The following is a 20,704-nucleotide window of genomic DNA, read 5'->3' as shown; positions in this document are numbered from 1 at the left end:
GGAGGGGGTTGCACGGTGAGGGTGACCCTGTGCCGGGCTCGTGGCCGTTGGTGACCCCCCGGCCCCTGCCACCCCCCGGCCCCTGCCACCCCCCGGCGGGGAGTCCCGGCCGGTACCGCCGCGGAGCTCCGGGAGCCGCCGGGGCGGGCAGGGACGCTGCAGCCGGGCTCGGGGTGTTCTCCAGCGGCGCTCCGGCCCCCTCCCCCTCCCGGCTGGCGGGGGGAGGGGCGGTGAGGCAGGACTGAAGCGGGGGGGGAGCGCCCAGGGCCGGCCGAGCCCCGCGCCCCGGCTGCGGGCGGTGGCGGCGCTGCAGGCACCGGGTACCGGGCTGCCTCCGCCATCGGCTCCGCCGCCCGCCCGAGGTGCGGCCTGGCGCGGCGGCCCCCGGGGAGGCGCAGACCCCGCCGCCCCCAGCGCCCCCGGGCCGGGGGGAGGGCTCGGCATCCCCGTCCCGCCCCTGCCTGCGGGGGGGGGCCCGGCCGCTGCGGGGGGCGCTGGGCTCCCCGAGGGGAGGAGGGGGCTCCCGGCTCCGCTGCCGCCATGGCGGGACCCCCCGCGGCGCCCCGGCCTCGCGCCCCCGCCCCCGCCTGAGCCCCCAGCCCCGCCTGCGCGCGCCGCCCCCCCCCCCCCCCCCCCCCCCCCACACACACACACCGGGCGCAGGGCCGGGACGCGGCGGCAGCCCCGGTGCGGCGGGGCCGGTGGGGCGCTGTCCCCGGCCGGGGGTCCCCGGGCTCGGTGGGGCCCCGGGCTCCTGCAGCCGTGGGCGCTGCCCCATGACCAACGGCCGGGACCCGCAGCGAGCCATGGACCCCGCGCCGGCCGCCCCCGGCCCCGCCACCTTCTCGCCGGTGTTCGGGCAGCAGTGCCAGCTCATGGAGGCAGGTAAGGGGGAACGGGCCGGGGCAGCCTCCTCACCCCGGGCTGCAACGTCCTTCACCCCTCCCCTCCTCTCCCCCCTCCCTGCCTCGTTTCCCAAGTTCTTCCCAAACCTGGTGTTTTCCCAGGGGAAAGTTGGAGTGGTCCCTGCTGCGGGTGCCACCTGCCTCCACGTTCACCCTCACCACTTCAGAGCTTTGTGTCTGAATAATTACAGCCACGAGGCCAGGGTTGGGGTGGTGGCACGGCTTGGGGTTAATGTGGACTGGAACGAGCCGCGCTTTGCCTGATAGCGGCTGTTACCGTTACATGTAGATGTGTCCGCGACGGGTACAGCGATTTTTCCAATGTCAAAATAATGATGTTCAAACTGGGGGTCGATTTGCTGTTTTGGAGGGTGACTTGCAGTACAGGGCATCCTAGGAGGGCAGATCTCTGCTTCGGTGCTCAGTCCTATGAAGGACAACGTGTTGGGGTTTTTCCCTTTGCTTTTTCTGGCTGTTTGTGCTACTACCTAGAAGCTCTGTTCCTTTTCCTGGTTGTTTTCTGGCATCTGTAATGTCTCTCCAGATGGGCCTGATTATCTGTTGTCTGTGCCTTTTGGATATTAAGGAGGGAGCGTGCAATGTGACTAATCCAAATTTTTGCCTCTTGCTTTTCTTATGTGTTGGGCACAGGTGCCCTGAAGCACAGGGCGTGCGGGTGCCCCAGAGCTTTGCACCAGCATCCTCCAGCATGCCCCAGTTCCTAAGACTAACAGGTTGGCATAGTGAATTTTACAGGGCAGGATTTGCTCTCTTTTTTTCCTATCCCTCTTTCTAGGTAGCTCTGGGAATGGATGTAGTTAGTAGTTATTTACTTACAGCTGTGGAGAAAGCCCGGCTGTTTGCAATGATGCCGTAACAACACTGCTCTGAATTTCTGGGGCTCGTTTTACTCAGGCCTACTGGTACGTTCTTCTTACTGTTAGTGATGGTGCATGTATCTTAATAAACATGTTCTCCGGAGTGTCCCAGCCTCTCCTTTCTCCTCTTTTTTTCTCCATTCTCCCCAACCAATTCTGTAACAAGTGATGTTTGGATTGGAGTGTTTCTGTTTACATGGTGAGATCCAAAATACTACATACCGGGGTTTTGCTGCAGGTCCGTGTGACTCGCACTGTGCCTCTCGCAGTACTTGCACAGGTTTAAGCAAGGAGGATGACTCATTAGCTGACAACTACTCGGTTAATCAAGGCTTCGGTCATGCTGCTTGCCCTCCAAGGAAATGTCAGGCAGTTTCTCAGGAGGGTTTGGTGCTAGCCTTTTGTATTATAGGGCCTGGGATCAGTCCAAAGGTTGTGGATCCACTGTGTCAGATCTTACACAAAGAAGAGATGTGTGACGATGCTTGCATGGGACCAGGGCTGTTTGGTTTTCCCAAATAGTAAGACCAAGAAGGTGGGAAAACACGATTTCTCATTTTAGTTTGGTTTGCTTTTCCTTTCCCTTTCTTACAGGGAAATGCCAGAGAGGAAACCTGTGAATCTTGGGCTTTTGAATCCCACCTCAGTAACTCAGCCATCAGATTTTCTACCTTCTGGTGGACCATTTTGGTAGGATTTTCTAAATGTCTTCTCAGGCATGTGCAGCCTCCAGGTACAAGGCACAATGCGATGTAGGGATGGCTGCCCACGCACGCCGCTGATGTTCAAAGCAAATAAGTAGATGATGTGCGTGTGATCTACGCCTACGTGAGCTTTCTAGCCTTATGGCAATAACAACATCTGCTTGGCATACCTGAGGGCAGAACTTCAGCTGATGTGCTTGGGGGATGCGCCTGTGTTCATAGGGCCTTGAGTGAACTTGGCTGCCCAAGCTGCCACCGTGCTGCGGGGTCTCCGTGCGGGCAGCAAGGATGCGCAGGGGGAGCGGGAGTGGGGGCAGGGTAGGATCTGCTCTGGTTATCTACTTGTGTCCTGTGCCACCACAGATGACCTTCGGGGTAGAGCTGTAAAGGGACCCTACGTTGTGTAGGGCTGTGCAGGCGCCTTTACAGACCATAAACCCAGACCTTGCCCTGGGCTCTCCTGCAGCAACGGCATCTGAGGAGCTCCGTGGAGGCAGGGTCTTGGCCTCTGCATCCACATCTCACAGGCAAGGCCCAGTGCCACGTCACTGTCCTTGGTGACATTAGGGGCTTTTTCAGTAACGCTGGGATGTGCTCGAATGATGAAGGTCCTGGCCTTAATTAAATGTCAGACTATGTGCCTGGAGAAATGCTGAACTCTAAATAAATGACAGACTTGACAGCACAACTTGCATGTAGCACCTGGAAAGACCTCGTGTTTTCTGTAGCTTTTGCCTTTGCTGTAAGGACTCTTTTTCCTCCAAAGCCCCCGCAAGAAGAGCTTGCCGCGTCCACTTGCAGAATATCCCTTAGGTTTTGTGTAGCAGCATCTGCCCTCGAGGGAAGGAGCGAGTGTGCGTGGTACCTGGCCGCAAAGGTGTGTGTGTGTGTCCCCAGTGCTGCTCTGCAGTAGCCTGCTCGGCAAAACAATTACTGAAAGTCTTGACAGTGAACTTGTCTCCTGCCAGCTGCAAGTCCTCCCGTTTGATGGAAGACTTGAAAAGTTTTGTGTGCAGCTGATTCTGCATAATTGGCTGATTATTCATGCATAGTTCTTGTAGATTTGCATAATATCCTAGGATGTACTATGGTAATCACAATATTAGTCTGAAGAGTATGTTGTCATGTGGGAACCCTGCTCCAAAGCTGTTTTGCCCTTTGCACAAGTACTTGATCTTTATTTAACCTCTGAAGCACGGTTTACTTGTACGTTACGTAGGATGCTCTTTTGGAAATTGGTTTTTCCATCTTCCTATTCCACCCTACTGCACTGTTGCCGCTTACCTTGCCGAATTTACTGTGCCTCAGAACGTTTGTTTGCTGGGATGCCTCCTGTGCAATTACCTGGGGGGTTTATTGCACTGAGTGTAGGGAATAGCACCAGTTGGAGGACTGCAAACTGGCTTAACTCCCTGCTTTGGGGGTTTGCCGGCGAGACTGCTGTTTCCCAAGGCAGCAAATCCTTGCTGTTATAGGCGCTAAATTTGCCAGATGCCCCAAAGACCTGTCGGTGTCGCCTTTTGAGAGAGTGTAATTCCAAAAGAGGGACTGTAATTCCTGTCTGGATTGCTGACAGAATAAGGCTTTCATTCCATGGGCAAGCCAGGCAGGTGGATTGGTTTTTCACCTGGTCCAGCCCTAACTGCACGGCTGGTGACCCCTCAGAGGAGTGATGGAGAGAGAGGCCCTCTCCACAAGCCTGGCCCTAAATCTTCCCAAGCTCCTCTGAAAGTCCTGGGGACCCGGGCAGCACTGCAGGATCTTTCCTGTTTGAAGCATGAAATTGGGTCTGGCGCAGATTCAGGCTATAATTTCTGCTAATACCGAAATGAAAGGCTCTAGTTTTCTTTCCATTTGACAGTTTCTGAATTAAAAAAAAAAAAAAAGTAAAAAATATTGCCTGTCAGATTTATGATTGGCTCTACCCCAACCTAAAAATGTGCAAGGCTACAGTTTTGAAGGGTATTTCTGCACTGCCCTCCCACGAAGGACTGAGTATATGGAGCGAGACCTGATCTCAGGCAGAGCTAAGAGCTCACTTGAAGAATCAGGGTTAGCAGAGAAACCACTTTATATATGGGCAAATTCCAAGCAACTTTATTTGGCATAACACAGTTTTCTGGACTCACCACTGTGTATTATTCTCTGACTTACTGCTGCATTAGATTAATTGTCATTTCCCATTAATTCTTTGGCTCACAGATGCTGCTGATTTGTTAGGCTCCCAATTGTTTTTTTATACCTTGCCAGTTAGTTTTCCATTGGTTATGAAATAAGGAACTCAAGATGTGACCAGAATGAACAAGAAAGCTTAAGTAATTTGAAAATCATCCAGACTTTAAAATGTTGCTCTGAAACTCTTACGTATTGTCTTTCAATTACATCATATTATCTAGTATGTGTATTGTGTATCCCCGCTCTGGTTGCTCCACGAGTGGGTGCAGGTTTGGTTTGGCTACCAGGTAGAATGTGAAGGACATGATGCAAAGTTCGTAGGAGTTCTTTGGTGGAGATTAACGTGGCTCAAAGCTTTTGTCTTTTTCCTTTAGATTGGTGGTTTAGCTCTTGATCCAGTCCCTTTTGAGAGGAATGTGAGGCAAGGGAGTTGTGGCACTACTTACGCTATATACTTGTCCTGCAGTGTGAAATCCCTGCAATCTCGTCTGGTCTAGCATCTTGTTGGGGGAGGAGCAACCTAGAATCCCTCTGTGTGGTGCCCGAATATGGTTTTTAAACAAATTGAATAGCCTTTAAAACAATCTGTTATGTGCCCTCTGATCTGGGTGAAGATTTCCTTGGGAGCTGGGCTCCTTGGTGCAGAGAGTGCCAGTGTGAATGTTGCATCTCCATAAAAATGTGCCTTGAACTGAGGACCCAAACCTAGAGCTCTTGATGAATTATAGGTTGTGTTTGTGTATCTGTTTGTTTGGTGATATCTTGCTGCTCTAAAGTTTTTTCTTTTTTTTTTTTCTTTTCTGTGAAGCACAATTTGAGCAAAACTTATCTTAATAATGCAGTGCATTATTATAGTGTATATAATAATAACATAGTGATGCTTCCTCTAGCACCTTCTGTGCAACAAGAAGGTGCTTCTCCGAGTAGGGAAATGGGAGGGGAAGAAGCAAACTTGACCTGGAGCAGCACTGGGACAGAACTGCTGGTGGTGGTGGGAAGCAAGGGCCCCCATGGGCACATGCTGGGCAGCACCTCCCCCACCTCAAGCCGTGAGAGCCTGAGGAGCAAACCGTCTCCCGGGGCCCGAGCCTCACTCTTCTCCCAAGCCCTTCCCAGTTTTCCTTTCCCTGCGGATGCTGTACTTGCATCTCCCTTGGGGAAGCCGCTCCCCTTCCCCTGGCAGCTTTGCACCGGGAAGGTGCCGGTAGCAAAGGGGGGTTTCCCACATCAGGGAGAGCGTGGGCAGGGCTGGGCGGGACAGCAAGTGCCGTGGAGGGGTGGCAGAGGTGCTGCTGTTCATCCTGATGCTCCAGCTGAGCAGCCGCTTGGCCCTTAGTGCTGTTCGTATTATATTTATTTTATTTTATTTTTTTTTTTACTGGAGAACGCAGCCAATTTTCCTTGAAGAGATTTGAACGTCGAGCATTCCTGATGGAACTGCTGACAGCATCGGGTGCTGTAGATGCACCAATTTGCTTTTAAGCGCTTCCAGGGCATTGAGCTGCCAGGAGTGCGGCCTGACGGTGCAGGAGGGAGAGACTCACCCAGCAGACAGATTTCCCCAGCACACGAGTCTGGTCGGAGGGAAACCCAGCACCGACAGCTTGATGAAGAGGCAGGGTCACGGCAGAGCAGGGGCATCTTTTAAAAATAACCCCACAGACGAGCGCTGGCCTGTGACTTACCCCCTTTCCACGGGGCCGTTTCTCTGCCTGGTAACTCCTCTGCAGCCACGTCTTTTGTTAAGAAAACCACTAACGCTGAGCTACAGTGCGCACCAGGCAGTCGGGGAAGATCTAGGGGACAATCTCAGCTCCTCGAAAGACGCAGCAGGACATCTCCGACCTGTCGGAATGAGGCTGAAGAGACAGCGTTTACCCTCTCCTCTCTCATATTTTTGTCTTTTAGTCCCTTGTGCGTTATTCCATGGTTTAGTTAAAACACCAGCCAAACAGGGTCTGGTTTCAAACTTTTCACCTGGGGCTGAACTGGAGCAGTAGCAATACAATTCCACCTCCTTCGCCAAAAGCTGGGGCAGGCAGTGCCTGTCAGGCACCTGGGGAGCTGTGCCCCTCTTGTCTTTTCTGCCACATCTGTATGGTGGAAGGTGATTTAACGGGTTTGCATCACGGCTGCGATCCCTTCTGGCCCTGGGTTTCCTTTAGCACAACACTTGAGCGAGCTCCAGCTTCGGCTGTGAGAGCGTTTGAGCAAAGCTTTTGTGACAGCTCTTCTTTCCTCCCATGGACAACAAGGGAAAACAGTCAGCATAAAATTTGCTTGGATCGGTGGGTTTGAGACCACGCGGCATCAGGGCTGGAAGCCTGTTCCGTGGTACTTAGCGCATTAGGTTTCCTACGTGCATTAGTCAGTGATAAATTTTTCATGGTAACAAGTTGTTTCATTTGCTCTCCCAAGAGAAGATGGTGTGTGTGTGTATAAAAGAACTTTGTTTCCAAAGATGATTACAACATTCTTGGTTAATTAGTGAGCCACAGGTCTGTGCATGAGCAGATTTCCAAGTTTTGGGGGAATGAGAACTAGGAGCAGTGTCCCATGAGTGGAGCGAGGTGAGTTCAGGGATCAGATCCCCAAGAGCCTGGTCCTCCTGGGCGGCAGAGTGGTGATGCTCGGTGCAGGTACCAGAAGCCGTTAGGCTGCTGGCCAGCCCTGCAGCACCTGGAATAGAAAATTATTTACTGCAGCATTACAAAATTAAGGCCTGACTGTTATTTTGTTGGCATTTCATGGTGGGGTGGGAATGTTGCTTTTTTTCCTTTTACTAAATTTGCCTGCTCTTGACTATTTCTGTTCCCTTGGGGTGGACCCATCGTCCGGGCTTACGTCCTGGTGTTACAGCAGGCTCTGGCAGCTTGAAGGCAGCCGGTGTAAATCCCGGTGCTCATCGCTGTGGTGCTTGAGGACGTGTGGATGAGATCTCTGACAACTTTCCCTGTGTGATACTGTCATGCTAAATAACCCTTGTGTGCATTGGTGTAGAAAGAGGTGTCACATTTTTATCAAAACCAAACTCCGTTTTTTCTGAGATGACAAGAAATGTATCAGAAACAAACTATTCCAAAAGCCCTTTGAGTTTTGTGTTTTAGCGGAGGACAAGATAATCTGATCCTCTCTGGGGCCAGTGCTGGCACGAGGAGGAAAAGTCATTTACCTCTCCCCAGAAAAGCACTAAGTCAAAGTCCTCCTTGACAGATGATGTGCTCCTGCTTCAGCTGAATAGATTAAGGGGCCACAGAAATGAAATGGGAAGATCACTAATATTTTTCTTTTCCACCCAGTGGGAATGAGCTGTTACTGGAGATAAAAAAAAAAAAAAAAAAAAAAAAAAAAAGTTACATTTATCGCTCCCTTTGCTTTGTTGGGTAAACACTGTGCTCCCCCAGGAGGAAAACGGCAATCTGTACCTTGTGGATGGAGTTTGCTTGCTGTTTGTGCCTTTTATTGCTTTACAAGGTTCTCCTTTTCATCACACAAATGCTGTGCTGTTGCTGCTTGCTGGGGAAGCCGCGGGTGACCCCAGGGTGCTGCACGGGGCAGGGGCATGAAAGACAGCGACTAGCTAATGCCCTAGCAATATGAATGTGAAGTGTGTGAGAATCAAAGGAGAGGGCATGTGTGAGTGGAGCAGAGTGTAGCAGGCTGGGGGGGGTTATCTGTCAGTGGGTTTCCTAGTTTGGAGCTTTTCAGACTTGAAAAGCTCGTGGGAATTGCAGTGTGTGGCTGGGGTGGGGATGGGGTCTCTTCCAGCAGAGCGTAGCTGTTTCTAATGGCCAAACAGTGGATCGTGTCCTGCGGGTGATGGATTGTGCCCGCTTGGAAGAGGGGAGAAACCCAGCGTTTTCCAAAAGTGGGGAACGTAGCGTGTCTGGGGTATTAAAGAAGTGGGGAAAGCTGGACTGGAAGCACAGCTAAATCCCTGTTTCCAATGATGGATCCAGTGCTGTGCTCCCCGGGGTGGTTCTCAGGACCTCTGGGATCCTGTCGCACAGGTAGCAGCGGCCGGGGGCTGAGCACGGTACCCATGGCCAGGTGACTCCTCTGTCACCCCTGCCCATGGGAGAGCCCCCCGGTGCTGGGTGAGCCCCTGCAGCCATGATCAACCTGCCTAAAACCAGCCCAGAATAGCCACAGGAGGGGGGGCAGTGGCCACGGGCATCCTGAGCGGTATGGATGGTTATGTACCTACACCTATATATATAACACGCAGCCGGGGGTGGTGGTGGTGGTGTTTCTTTAAACTGCGAGGAAAAGCTTTTCCAAAACCTTAGGACTGCCGTATGCCATTAAGTGTCTGCCAAAAAACCCAACACCCAACAACAGAAACCAGAAAAGAAATACTGAAAGTATTTTTCTTTGCATAAATGAAATATAAATTGTTCCCCATCATCTCAATAGAGAGACTCAGTTACTACAGCCTCTGTATACTAACTGCTCGCTAGCTGATTTGCTCCTGATTAAATTATGGGTAGTGTTCATCTGTGCTCCTGACGGACAAATTTGGTTTTGTCAATTAATGTTCATAAATAGCCAAGTATAAGGGTATAATAATTCCTTCAAATTGAAAGCAACCGTCATATTTTTATGACAGCAAAATAATGAACTGAAAACATGCGTATGATAAGATTTGCGACTATGAACATGAATTAGTTATCCTTTCTTTCTTTGGGGGTCTTTCAGGCAAATTTGATGCCTGTGCATTGTTAAAAGAAAGTGGAATGGAAGACTTTAAGAAAGATATTTGCCTTTACCATGGCTTTATCCTGTTTTATGGTAGGTGGGTATTTTTGAGGATAGTGTAAATGGATATTTTGCTTAAATTCTGTTATGAAACAATGAAGGTATTTTACTAGAACATACTAGGCCATCAACATTTCAATGGGGAAAGCAGCTAAAGGTTGAGGTATTGCCTCTGTGCTTTATCATCCTGGCTAATATAGTGGCTGCGATGACGAAATTAAAAAAGTTTGAGCTTTTTCCAAACAAAAACATTCTGACAGAGCCAAAATGCAGTACCCCTGAAACATCGAGATGTTATCCTGGCTTTGAATGAAATAAGATACATGAAGTCGTGCGAGATGGGGAAGCTGTGGTTGAATTCTATTAGTTCCAGGCATGAAAGCGCGGGTTGCCAAACCTCTGCGTAAGGAGAAGATGGGTTGGCGTAGAGAGACCGGTGGTTTTCCTGCCGGAGAGAAAGAGCACTGCTGTGTCCCCAGGGTGAGGGGTTACACATGAAGCATATTGTATTTTTGCAATATTGTTCTGTAAGACTGGATCCAAAAACCAGTTTTCAACAGCTCCCAGTAAAGCAGCTAGGGGTGGTGACCTTGAAGAAAATTGCTGACAGCCTGGTTAATTATACATACCGTTCATCTCGGTACGAGCTCTGCATTAGTGCCTGCCAGTTGGGCTTGGCTGCCTGTTGTGCTGAGGGTAAGTTCCAGTAATTAAATGTATTTGTATTTGTACTATTCCTTTTTTTCCTGATTACCCAATTACTTGAGTGATGCAATTCTGCTACATGATCTCCTGTGCACATGCTTAACATTCACCGGCGGCTCTCGGTGCAGTGATCCACGCTGGATCCCGGTTACAGGGACCGAACGCCCCTGTTCCTGCTGCCTGCAGCAGGCGTGTTCGGTTCTGTGGGGCCATTCACCGAGGGGCTGGAACTGCTGCCCTCAATGGTTAAAAAAGCAAAGAAGTGAAATTTCAGGGGGTGTCTGTAATGGCTTGGCAAAATAAAAGGCATCTGATGCTCTGAGCGTATGCAGAGATGGCAGCAGAATGAAGCTTCGTTCTCCTTGCAGCATCTTTCTGCAGGGATAAAAATAGTTCCTGCCTCTTGCTGGAGCGGTTCAGGTTCCCTTACAGAGGTGCCTGGTGGAGCTCGGTTTGGCAGAAGGGGGGAGGCACGCATGCCTGCTGCGCTTGCGGGCTTCTGCCCTGCTCCTGTAACGTTCTCCACCTGTCCCACACCTCCAGTGGGTGGAATTAATTTTTGCTCGCTGCTGCTCCAGAGCCCAATTACGTGGTGTTTCCTCTGATGCCTGGTCCCCACGTAGCTGTACCCAAGGGGCTGGGATCTACAGGCAGCAGCTCTGCGGTTTGTCGGAGCAGAGGAAGGCAGGACAAATCCTGCACGCCCCTCCAACCTTGCCTAAACCTCCCAAGGTGGTGCTTGCTGGGATTGCTCCGATACGTGGTGGATCCCAGGGTTTTAATGGGCTGTGTTGAATATTCCAGGCTGCTCTGACCAGCCTCTAGCGCAAAGGCCTCGTGTTTCCGTGACAAACAGCACTTGTATCCCCAGCTGGCAGCGTGTGCATCATTTCTATAGGCTTTAGGTAAGGGTTTAACGCTTTTGGGCATGGACCGCGAGCTTTGCGGGCAGGTGCGGTGCAAAGGTACTTCAGTTCCTTTAAATGAACTGGAAATAGTAAGAGTTACCTGGCTGGGGTGTCACGGAGCCCTGGGTAGGTTCATTTCATTTTTATTCTTATTTCCCAGCTGCTGCAGGTGGAGCTCGCAGCAGCTGAGCTGGCTCAGGCATTTACCCTGCCCCAGCATGCAGGCTGGCATCCAGGGGACTTGCAGTTCGTCCGCAAAGCTGCCTGCTAATCTGGAGGTAGCAAAGTCTTCTGGACGTTTCCTGGGGATATTCCTTCCAGGAACTGTTAGAGGGTTTCCAGCCTCACAGGGTATTGCAATAGCAGTAGGGAATTGCCTTCCCTTCCCTGCGGTGCCCGGGGTCTCAGCACGGCGTGCGGGAAGGGCTCTGCTGTGTCGGGGAAGATGCCAATTGCACGTCAAACAGCAGGTTAAACCAATGGGTCATTTTTATGATTGCAAAGAAACTGGGCTTCCTTTTTCTTTCACCCGCAGGCAGGTAACGATGGCAAAGGACCCTGAAAAATAGCGCTGTCCATGACTTTTTCAAAAATCTCACGAAATAATCTAGCCCCTCTCTGGGATGTGGCTTGCCATCGCTCTGTGCATGGCTGTGGCTGGTACCCGCAACCTGAATCCTGTTTTTCCTAGAGAAGCTGGTATTTTCTTAACTAAATGTCCTTTTTGCTGCAGTGCTGACCCCCGGTGTCTCCTGCAGGGTGCGGGGGAAAAGCTCCTGAGCAGTTCTGGAGCCTGCGTTCCTAGTAAGTGCCTGGTTTTAAATAAAATAAATCTGGGGCAAAAAATAAAGCTCATTTCTTGGAATGTATTCTGAGAGATAGCACAAATGTTCTCAAAGAAACAAAACCTCCTTTTTTTTTTCTTTTTCTTTTTTTTTTTTTTCTTCTTTTTCGATATGCAGCTTGGGGAGTGTATTTCCCATGGCCTGTTGCAGAGCTGAGAGCAGTTTGTTTTTCACAAGCTAATCTTTCAATTTGTGGTGTGTGTTCATATGCCAATAACATACTGACTGGAAAACCATTGAGCCATGAGAACAAGTTCCTATGGGTCTCGGGGTACTGGTACGGGCAGCCCCGGCTGAGTTGGGCGGGGGGGGTGGTGGTGGTGGAGGAGGAAAAAGACTTTTTGGGCTTCGATCTGGGTTTCCAACATTGTCTAGAAATAGATGCCATTTCTTATGTGAAAACTGAGATTTTCTTGCTCCCTGCCCCCTCAAGAACCAGGGCTTTAGTAAATAACGTGGTAAGTACAGCAAATGCATCAAGAGCTATACGTGTCAGCTACCTGAATTGGTAAGCTAGGATTTGGTTTCTGTAAGCAGCAAAATGCTGCTTTTGCAGATACAATAAAGCTTTTAACTTCAAGGCAAACCGTAAATGAACTGGAAGGGTAATTAAACATTCATAGTTGGTTAAATTGGATTTGCTCCTGTAATGATTTATACACATGTGGGACCCCCAGAAAAGGCATTTCTCCATGAAGTTCTGCATTTTTATTTAAAAATTTATATTCCTTGGGATCGGAGGCGGCCAAAATGCATGCTGCCATTTCCTGAGGGGCTTTGTACCCTTTGATATCGATTGTTGCCTATGTGGAAAAACCCAAAGCAACGTAATCTCCAGCTTTGATGGCAAAGTACACACAGGAAAGTTTAAAATACAAACAAAATTCTCAAAAATCTTAATTGCATGAGTCCAGTTGCTTCTAATGCTAATTATCCTCCTGGTCTGGAGCATCTAGAGCTCTGATAGTTCAGTTTGTGCACATTGATGTTTATCCACATAAAACCACAAATGCAGGCTGGAGCTGCTGCTTTGCCTTCGAAGTAGAACAGGGTTTTTTTGGTTGTTTTTTCTTTTTTTTCCCCCTTCCCTTTTAGCTGTTGTAACCCAGCTGGCCCCAGTTACCTGGGGATGCCCCAGTGCTGTTTGACATGCTCTGGGGAAGTTCCCTGTGGAGAGAGGGATTTGGATGTCTGGAACTATCGCGGAGCTTGGTAACGTTCCACTCCAGGCTTGCTTGCTCGTTGTCCGAATTAGGGAGCCCTGGTGTACGGCTGATGCTTCCCCTCCTCCCCTCCTCTTTCCCTTGAGGACTGCATTTTGTAATAAGTTTAAAATGATTAATGAGAGTGTGATTGTAACCGTTTCTTTTTAGAAAGGCTGAGTAGCAGTTGCTCGGCTTTGGTACTTGGGCATGTGATCTTAAACAGGGATTGTCAGTGTTCTGGTTTGGCTGTTGTCGTTCCTTTCCTTGGGCGTTTGTTACAGCTGCCGGTCCGTGGCACAATCTGCTTTTGTGGCTGTCGGTGCAGGGTCGGCAGGTCGGCGGTGGGAAGGATTTCCTCGGGTTTCATCTGCGGGCTTTGGGCGTCTCGAAGGGACAAACACCCTCATCTGGCTAACGCCGCTTTCCTTCGGGTTTGCACCAAAGTTTTTGATTTCTACCGTGCCTGGGAACAGGCCAGGAGAGGGAGGCAGAGCACGCTGCAAAGCAGGGCTCCTTGGACTCCCAGTCCCATTTGTCTGAGTTTATAGATGCAAAAATGGTTTGTGCTGCCCCAAGCGCAAAGCACCGGGGCCGCCCCGTGTGCCCTCGCTGGGCTCAGGCTGGTGGCAACGGGTGGTCCTCCTGGTTTGCAGCATCGGGTGAAGCTGTCCTGTGCCCCGGGTCACCTCTCATCCCTTCCTCCAGCCCATGCCACCGGCTGTGCGGCTCTTGTGGACAAACGCTCCTTTGTGGGGGGCTGGGGGTCACCCCTGAACCGCGCAGGGGCTTGTTGCCCTGCGCCAACGCGTCTGGCACGTCCTAGGGTGAAACCTAACTCTGTGAGATGGTAGCTGCTTCAGGTTGGCTAATCTGTCCAGATTTAGGTTCGTTTCAGGGTAATTAGGTTAATTTAATGTAATTTGGTGATTACAAGCGGTGGCATTTGGTTTATCAAATAGGCAACACTCCGTATAAATCAGATGTGCCCTGAGAATTCAAGCCCAAGAAGTGCTCAGCTGTGTGAATCATGCGGTGATCTCATCTCCAGTGAAAAAACCAGCTAAACGAAAAGAAATAAAAATTGGAAAATCAGAGCTTTTGTGGCTTTTTCGATTGTGAGAATTTTCCTGATTTTGTGTGTTGACACCGCCCAAACTGAATAGCAAAATGTAAACAGAAAACTGAGTCTTTTCCTAGCAAGAAGTCTGCTCTCTGCCATTTTGCTGGGGGAAAAAAAAGGCATTTCCATGAAATAAAAAAACCCAACCATTCTCTTACAAGAGTCACATCAAGCGTCTCTCATGCTTCTGGGGATGATTCCAAATTCATCAATGAGTTTTCATATAATTGTGCCCCATGTAAAAACTTTTATCTGAGGTCCCAGGGAACCTTGAATTCTTTCGGACGCATCATTGCCTTCAGCTCAGCCTCATGTCGGAGGGGTCGGGCTCAGGCTGCCCTGGGGCACGTGCCCGGTGCTCATTGCAGGGTTTTGCATGATGCGTGTTTGGGATCGATGCTAGGGCAGCGTGAGCAAGAAGATGACAAAAGTCTTTGTGTCATGGCTAAGTGCAAGGAAAGTGGAAATACTGTGTGGTATTGCTCGCAGTACCCCAAGGAGGCACTGAGGAGTTACCCAGGGCAGAAATAACTCACCCTAAAATCGTTGCGTGGTTGAAGCTCAGGGCAAGATGCACACAGGACTTCTTGCCAGACAAGAGATTTTAGCCAAGTAAAGTTCTGGTGAACAATTACTGTCGTAATTCAGTGGTAATCCTGTTGGGGAATTGCTCTCGATAACTCTTATATTATTGATTAGCTCAGCTAACATGAGGGATTAATAAATATTGCAACACTCTTGATGAAATGTTGTTTATTCCCATTTTACACATGGCATACCTGAGGCAGGAAGGTTTTTCCTCAGTTTTGGTAGGGACAGAGGTGCTGTTTGGCTTTTTGGCCGCAGCCACCAGTTCCTACCGGTGGCTCAACTGGGAGCTCCATCACCCGCCCTTTGCCAGCTCGGAGTGCGGCGCCTGCTGTGGGTTCTCATCCGTTGTACCATGCCCTCCGCACTGGAGGTGCTCAGGCGCTCGGCTAGCTGCGATAGCACCTTCCTCAACTTCTTCTTTATTTATTTATTTTTGTTTCTTTGGGTTTTGGGTGTGGCTGGTGGTTGGTGTATGGGTTTTTTTTGGTTTTTTTTTTTTTATTTATTTATTTTGAGGGGAGGAAAAAAGGATTAGGGAATTGGGGAAAATGTGAATCTTGTGGGGGGAGAGGCTTTGGTGGTTTCTGGGTCTGGACTGGTGATGGGTGTAACTGAAGCCCTCGGAGAAGCGGAGGTGCTGCGGCAGTGTGCGGGGGTGCTGGGCTCCCCCCGTGCCCCGCGAGCCGGCCGGCGCTGCTCAGACCTGCTGGGTTTGGCTTTGCCCGCGCACGGCCGAGGCCAGGCTGTGCCCTCCGTGAGCAGCCTGAGAATTAGTGACAACGCTCGCTGCCGGGAAATGCTCCCTGTACCGCTTCCCGCTTACCTTACCTGGCGTATCCCCCTTTGCAAGTCCAAACCGTCAGTGCCCCGGCGCATCGCCCAGGTGATGATCTCCGTGGCTGGGTGGTCTGCGCAGCCCCCTGGTCCCCGAGACCTGCTGGCGTTCACGGCGCCCCGGCTGAGAACGGAGGGCCAAGGCGGTGGGGGCACAACCCCGTCGGCCCCCCCGTTCCCATCGGAGCCCATGCCATGACAGACCACGGCATGAAGGGGGGTGGGGGTGCTCCTTGGGAGTCACCCTGCACGCCGCCTGCAGCCCCCCAGGTGCCGGGGCGGTGCGGTAGGGGCGGCTCACAGTGTTAGTGCTGCGATGTGGAATGAAACGAGTCCCCGGCAAGGCTCTTCCCTGCGGGGCATTTGCGTGTGTCTTTGAGACATTTTCAGAGTTCCTGCCGCGGTGCCGTTATTTCCTTTAATAAACAGTAACGAGCGTACAATGAAAAAGAAGTTACTGGGGTTGGGGCATTACAGCACAGAGTAACACACTTGAAGGAGCGTGTTTGCCGTGTTTCCTAGGGCTGGTGTGGTTAATAAATAGATGAATAATTAAGTAAACTTATACATAAATAAATGCTGTCTGTGGGCATGTGACCAAATTGGACAGACCTTACGTAAAGGCGTACATGAGCCCTTGGAAGAAATTCTCGAATCTTTATGGAAGAGCGAGACTCTCTGAGCAAGTATTAGCTGTTTTCCTTGCTGAATTCCCAATGAACTTTACTAGGTTTTCTTCCTTCTTTGTATTTGTTTTACAATTTTCCTCTTTTTTTTTTTTTTTTTTTTTTTTTAATATTTAATCTATAAATATCCTTTATTGTTTTACTGCTCACGTTTCACCCCTCCGGCTCATCACGTATGGTGTGTTTTATGTCTTTCCGTACAGTGCTTTAAGCTTTGCTGTGTTCTTCTACATGGTATTATTCCACATACAAAATGATGTAGAGAGTTGCAAAACTTGATGGAATTAAATATGTAAAGCTGTAAAGCTCACTGTGATTCAGGGGAAATGAAGGGTTACAAAACTTGAGGTTCTCAGAGTTGTTGGTTTGTTTGGTTATTTTAGCCTGGATTTTTTTTTTTCTCTAGCTTTGCATCCAAATTTTTTATTTGGTTTTTATAAGCTTATGTTTTTCTTCATATTAAAAACTCCCTTAAGGTGGATGAATGGAAGTGTTATTGCAGATGTGTTTCACTGTGTGCAAGACTGAGTTATTGGGTAAGGATCTGGTCCTTGAAGATCCTGAAAGTATTTTAGCAGATCTGGTTCCCTGTTGCTGCTCAGGTTGTAAATGAGCAACGAGCGGAGCGATGGAGCCATCCCCTCTGTTGTTATGGGAACACCACTGGTGGGGTGCCAGGAAGGCGGTGGAGATGTTATTTGTTGAATGACATGTGAAATCAGAGCTCTGGAAGGAGCAGCTCCTTCCTCTGTAGAGGAATTTACCCTCTTGCTTTTCCACGATGCTCTGGAAACAAGCTGCCTGGCAATACAGCGGGCTTGGCGTGGGATCTGTAAAAAACGTGCTCTGCGTCCCGGCGGTATTGCTGTGTGCCCCTCTGCATTCCGCTACCTGCGGGTGTGCGTCCCCATCCTTTTCTACACCATTGCGGTACCCCAGCGGTAGCGCTCAAGGCGGGGGGAGCCCCACGTTTGCAGCTCTCCCGAGCGCCTTATTGCACTTTTCCAGAATTCCCAGGTGCTTTGGTGCTGAGGTTCCAAACAGGGTCCGTGGCACTAAGCTACATCCATTTCACGCTGTAGTAAAGGAGGCTGTGCAAGCGTTTAATACACACCACCCTGCTTTTTGAGGCGCGTGTCCTCTTTGAGGCAAGAATCAAAAAGACAAGGCGAAGGCTTGAGGGGCGTTTCGGGGTCAGGCGGTGCAGACAAGCTGGCTCCGGCGCAGCTGCGCTTTGCAGCCATAAATATTCAGAGATGAGCGAGTAAAAATCCTCGCCCATGGGTGGAGAGGCACTCGCTTCTGGATCTGCACAAACCGCAGCGCTTCCCTCTTTACCCAGCCAAGGCAGCCCAGCAGATGCTGCTTGTCCTTGGCTGTGGCCGCTCTGGCACCGGAGTCCAGTGCTTGTGGAGGTCTCTGGCAGTGACCGTGCAGCTCTGGGGCTTGTAATGTTTGGAGGCTACTTCAGTATAAATTCACTTCAGGCTATTTTGGGTGGAGGATATGCACGCTGGGCAGTACAAGAGTTGATTTAAAATGCTTTTTCCTACTTTAAGCCAAGGCAAAGCCTTCTACATTTTGGAGCCTGTTCAAGCATGGAGTTCTGAGCTGCAGCAAAGTGTTTCATTTCATTACTTTTCGCTCCATCTTTCTTCCTAAAAATGTCTAAACCACACATAACATTAGAAATGCTTGAATGCGTTAACAGTAAAACTGCAGAAAGTTTGGCGCCGTGTCTGACTGGGAGTTCAGATGGGGTTTGCTATGTGACTCCTGATCCGTCCTCCCAAGTAGCACATGTGAAGAAGAAGGTGGGGACGGTACTACCAGGAGTTAGCGCTGATGTAATGATCTGCCTACGCAATCTGCAGCATGGAGGTTTCTAGACAGTATTGAACCTCGTGTTTTAAAGAACAGAACCAGGAAAATTGAAGGCTTTTTTTTTTTTTCTTTTCCAAAAAAATTGAGTTGCATCTAGTTACCGTGTCTTATTTTCAGAAGCGCTGAAGATGCGAAAGTCTTCCTGATGCTCCTGGAAATGGTGTTCCTGTAGGCACTGCTGTGCTCAGCAGCTGGACAAAGGGGGTGCAGTTTGGGGCCCACGGGGTGGCTGCGACCCCTACCCCCCCCCCCCCCCAGCTCATGACAAACAAGGGGGATTATGCTGTTGCATGCTTCCTCCCACCCCCCCAAGACACACATTTTGTCTTCCAGGGTTGTTGGTTTTGGCTTAATTCACTAGGTCATTTCATATAACTACAAGAAAAATCAATAAAGCGACTAGCCCTCCCACTTTTTCTTTAAATACCATCATTTCATGGTTGTTCTGTTTCACTTTTTCATCCTCCTCTTCCCTGCTCTTACCTACCCGGGGATTAGAAGCTGCTGCTCATTAATACCGAGTGTTCGTTTGGTAATGCCACAGGCTCCCAGCGTGCTGGGAGACACCCACGAATGAAAGGAAATCCAACCCCACATTTTTGTCATTTCTAGTTTCTCCAGAGGGAAAAAAAACCCTGAAATATTGCAAGAAAGAAAGGTGAAGGTGTATTTTGCCAGCTGAAAAGCTACAGATAATTTTGCTAACTTGGAATTTTCTTCTTGTTTGCTTTTCTTTTCTTTTTTTTTTTTTACGCACATGTGGACTTTCCCCCCCCCCCCAGTTCTGTATATCACCAGTAGGAACATACTGGGCATGATGACAGTAGTAGCTTTGTAAAAGGCATAGTTATGATAGGGAGTAAGAAGGATCTGGAATAATTACCTGTGCCTTATTTTCCAATCAAAAATAAACACTCTTCAGTCTAACCTTTTAGCCCCCCTGGAGGGACTTTATAAATGTGCTCATGCCTTGGTTTTAGAAGGGAACAAACGAGACGCCAATTAATAAAAATCAGTATTGTAATATTTCAGATAACTGGATTTGTCCTTTGCTGTTCAAGATGCAAACGCCTGTTGCTCTGCTCAAAAGCTTATCAAAAGGAATTCCCTTCATGTAGAGGAGAAATTATTCCATGTGGTAATGTAATGGCAAAACAGAAACTTCAGATATCCCAGTAAAAAATCATTACAGAAAAAAAATGAGAGTTTGAAGATTCCTCGTTGCAAATCTCATTGACTTTTGCTTCTTGGGGAAGATGCAGTAGTCTCTTTTCTTTGTCCCCCCGTTCTGTAAGAGCACCCAATTTTTAGGGGCTGTTTAGTAATTCTGGGTTGCAGAGGAGCATGTGTAAAGCAGTCTGAATAACATCTGCGTGAGTACGGATGAAAGCATGATGACCATTATGGTATGGCTTTCAAACACGGTTGGCTCTCAAAGCAGAGCTGTAACTCGCCAAACTGCTACCTAGAAGGGCACGTCCTTCTGCAGAAGTTGGTAAGGTTTGAGGGGCGCTGAGCTGGGGGTTTACCAACAAAAGCTGCTTTTTTAAACTGTTGGGCAGCACAGGCAGCTGTGGGTGAGCGAGCTGGGGCTCTTTGTAATCAACGTGATGGATAAACCAGGAATCCCCTCCACCCCCACCCTTGTCCGAGGAGCTTTGAGCATCGAGACCTTTCTGTCCAACTTGGAAGTCAGAATAAAGTGTTTCTGGGATCAGCGATTTCAACTTGGAAACTCAGCAGGTCTTATCTGAAGGCTGGGGAGAATATATGCAAAAATGGTGATCTAACCCCGATTCCATTTCCCAATTTATCTGTACTTCTACTACTGTAGTAGGAGTATTTGCACTACCAGAGGCACTTCTGTCTGTTATCAGATCTTTCTACATCCAAGCTAATAGATTAACTGCAAAAGGAAAAAATATTGGAGAGGAAGATAAAGGAAGTGTTTCTAATATTAATCCTTGAAAAATAACCAGACTTATTTCTTTCTGTATTTATCAGGTAATCCTTTAGATCTGATGTTTGTACGTCAGAGGTGTTTATGTATTTTACACAATGCTTTGAGACCGGTGGAAATAAAAAGCAGCGTAATTACCCTCGGCCTTTTATCTTTCCATGGAATCATCCCTCAAGAATGCAGGGATGGGGCAGGGGAGCCTTGGTGCAGTGGGTGATCACGGTCGTTAGCAGAAACGATGCCAGCTGCAAATCAGCAGCACTTCTGGTAGTAAACCACTGGTAGCGGGGCCTGTGTTGATGGTAGCGCCCGCAGGTCAAGCGCATTGCTGAATATTCCAGTGAGCTCTGAAAATATCCAAAAGATCAGTGTTGTAAAGTGGTGGGGGAGGCCAAAGAATAACGTCTGCTTTAAGTGCAAAATACAAGTCAGCCTTAATTACAAATTTCTGATGAATGCCGCTGTATTTGGATGTGTCAGTAATTAATGAGCGAGTGCGGCATGAGGAAGGAATTTCCTTTTAAAACCATATCTTGAGCGAATGCT

General features: G+C 49.3%; 1 protein-coding gene across 1 annotated transcript in view; it reads left to right on the top strand.

Annotated features, from left to right (window-relative positions):
- The first annotated feature begins 748 nt into the window (after nt 1-748).
- The window catches only part of KAZN (kazrin, periplakin interacting protein), a 226,534-nt gene continuing 206,578 nt past the window's right edge, over nt 749-20,704 (top strand). The window contains exon 1 of the mRNA XM_055799768.1: nt 749-885. Coding sequence (XP_055655743.1) covers nt 777-885 — 109 coding nt within the window. The 5' untranslated portion in view covers nt 749-776. The remainder of the gene's footprint in view (nt 886-20,704) is intronic.

This window comes from Falco peregrinus, chromosome 3 (assembly GCF_023634155.1).
Source record: "Falco peregrinus isolate bFalPer1 chromosome 3, bFalPer1.pri, whole genome shotgun sequence".
Classification (NCBI taxonomy): Eukaryota; Metazoa; Chordata; class Aves; order Falconiformes; family Falconidae; genus Falco; species Falco peregrinus.
Note: the sequence above shows the minus strand (reverse complement) of the source record. Positions and strands in the feature narration are given on the sequence as shown.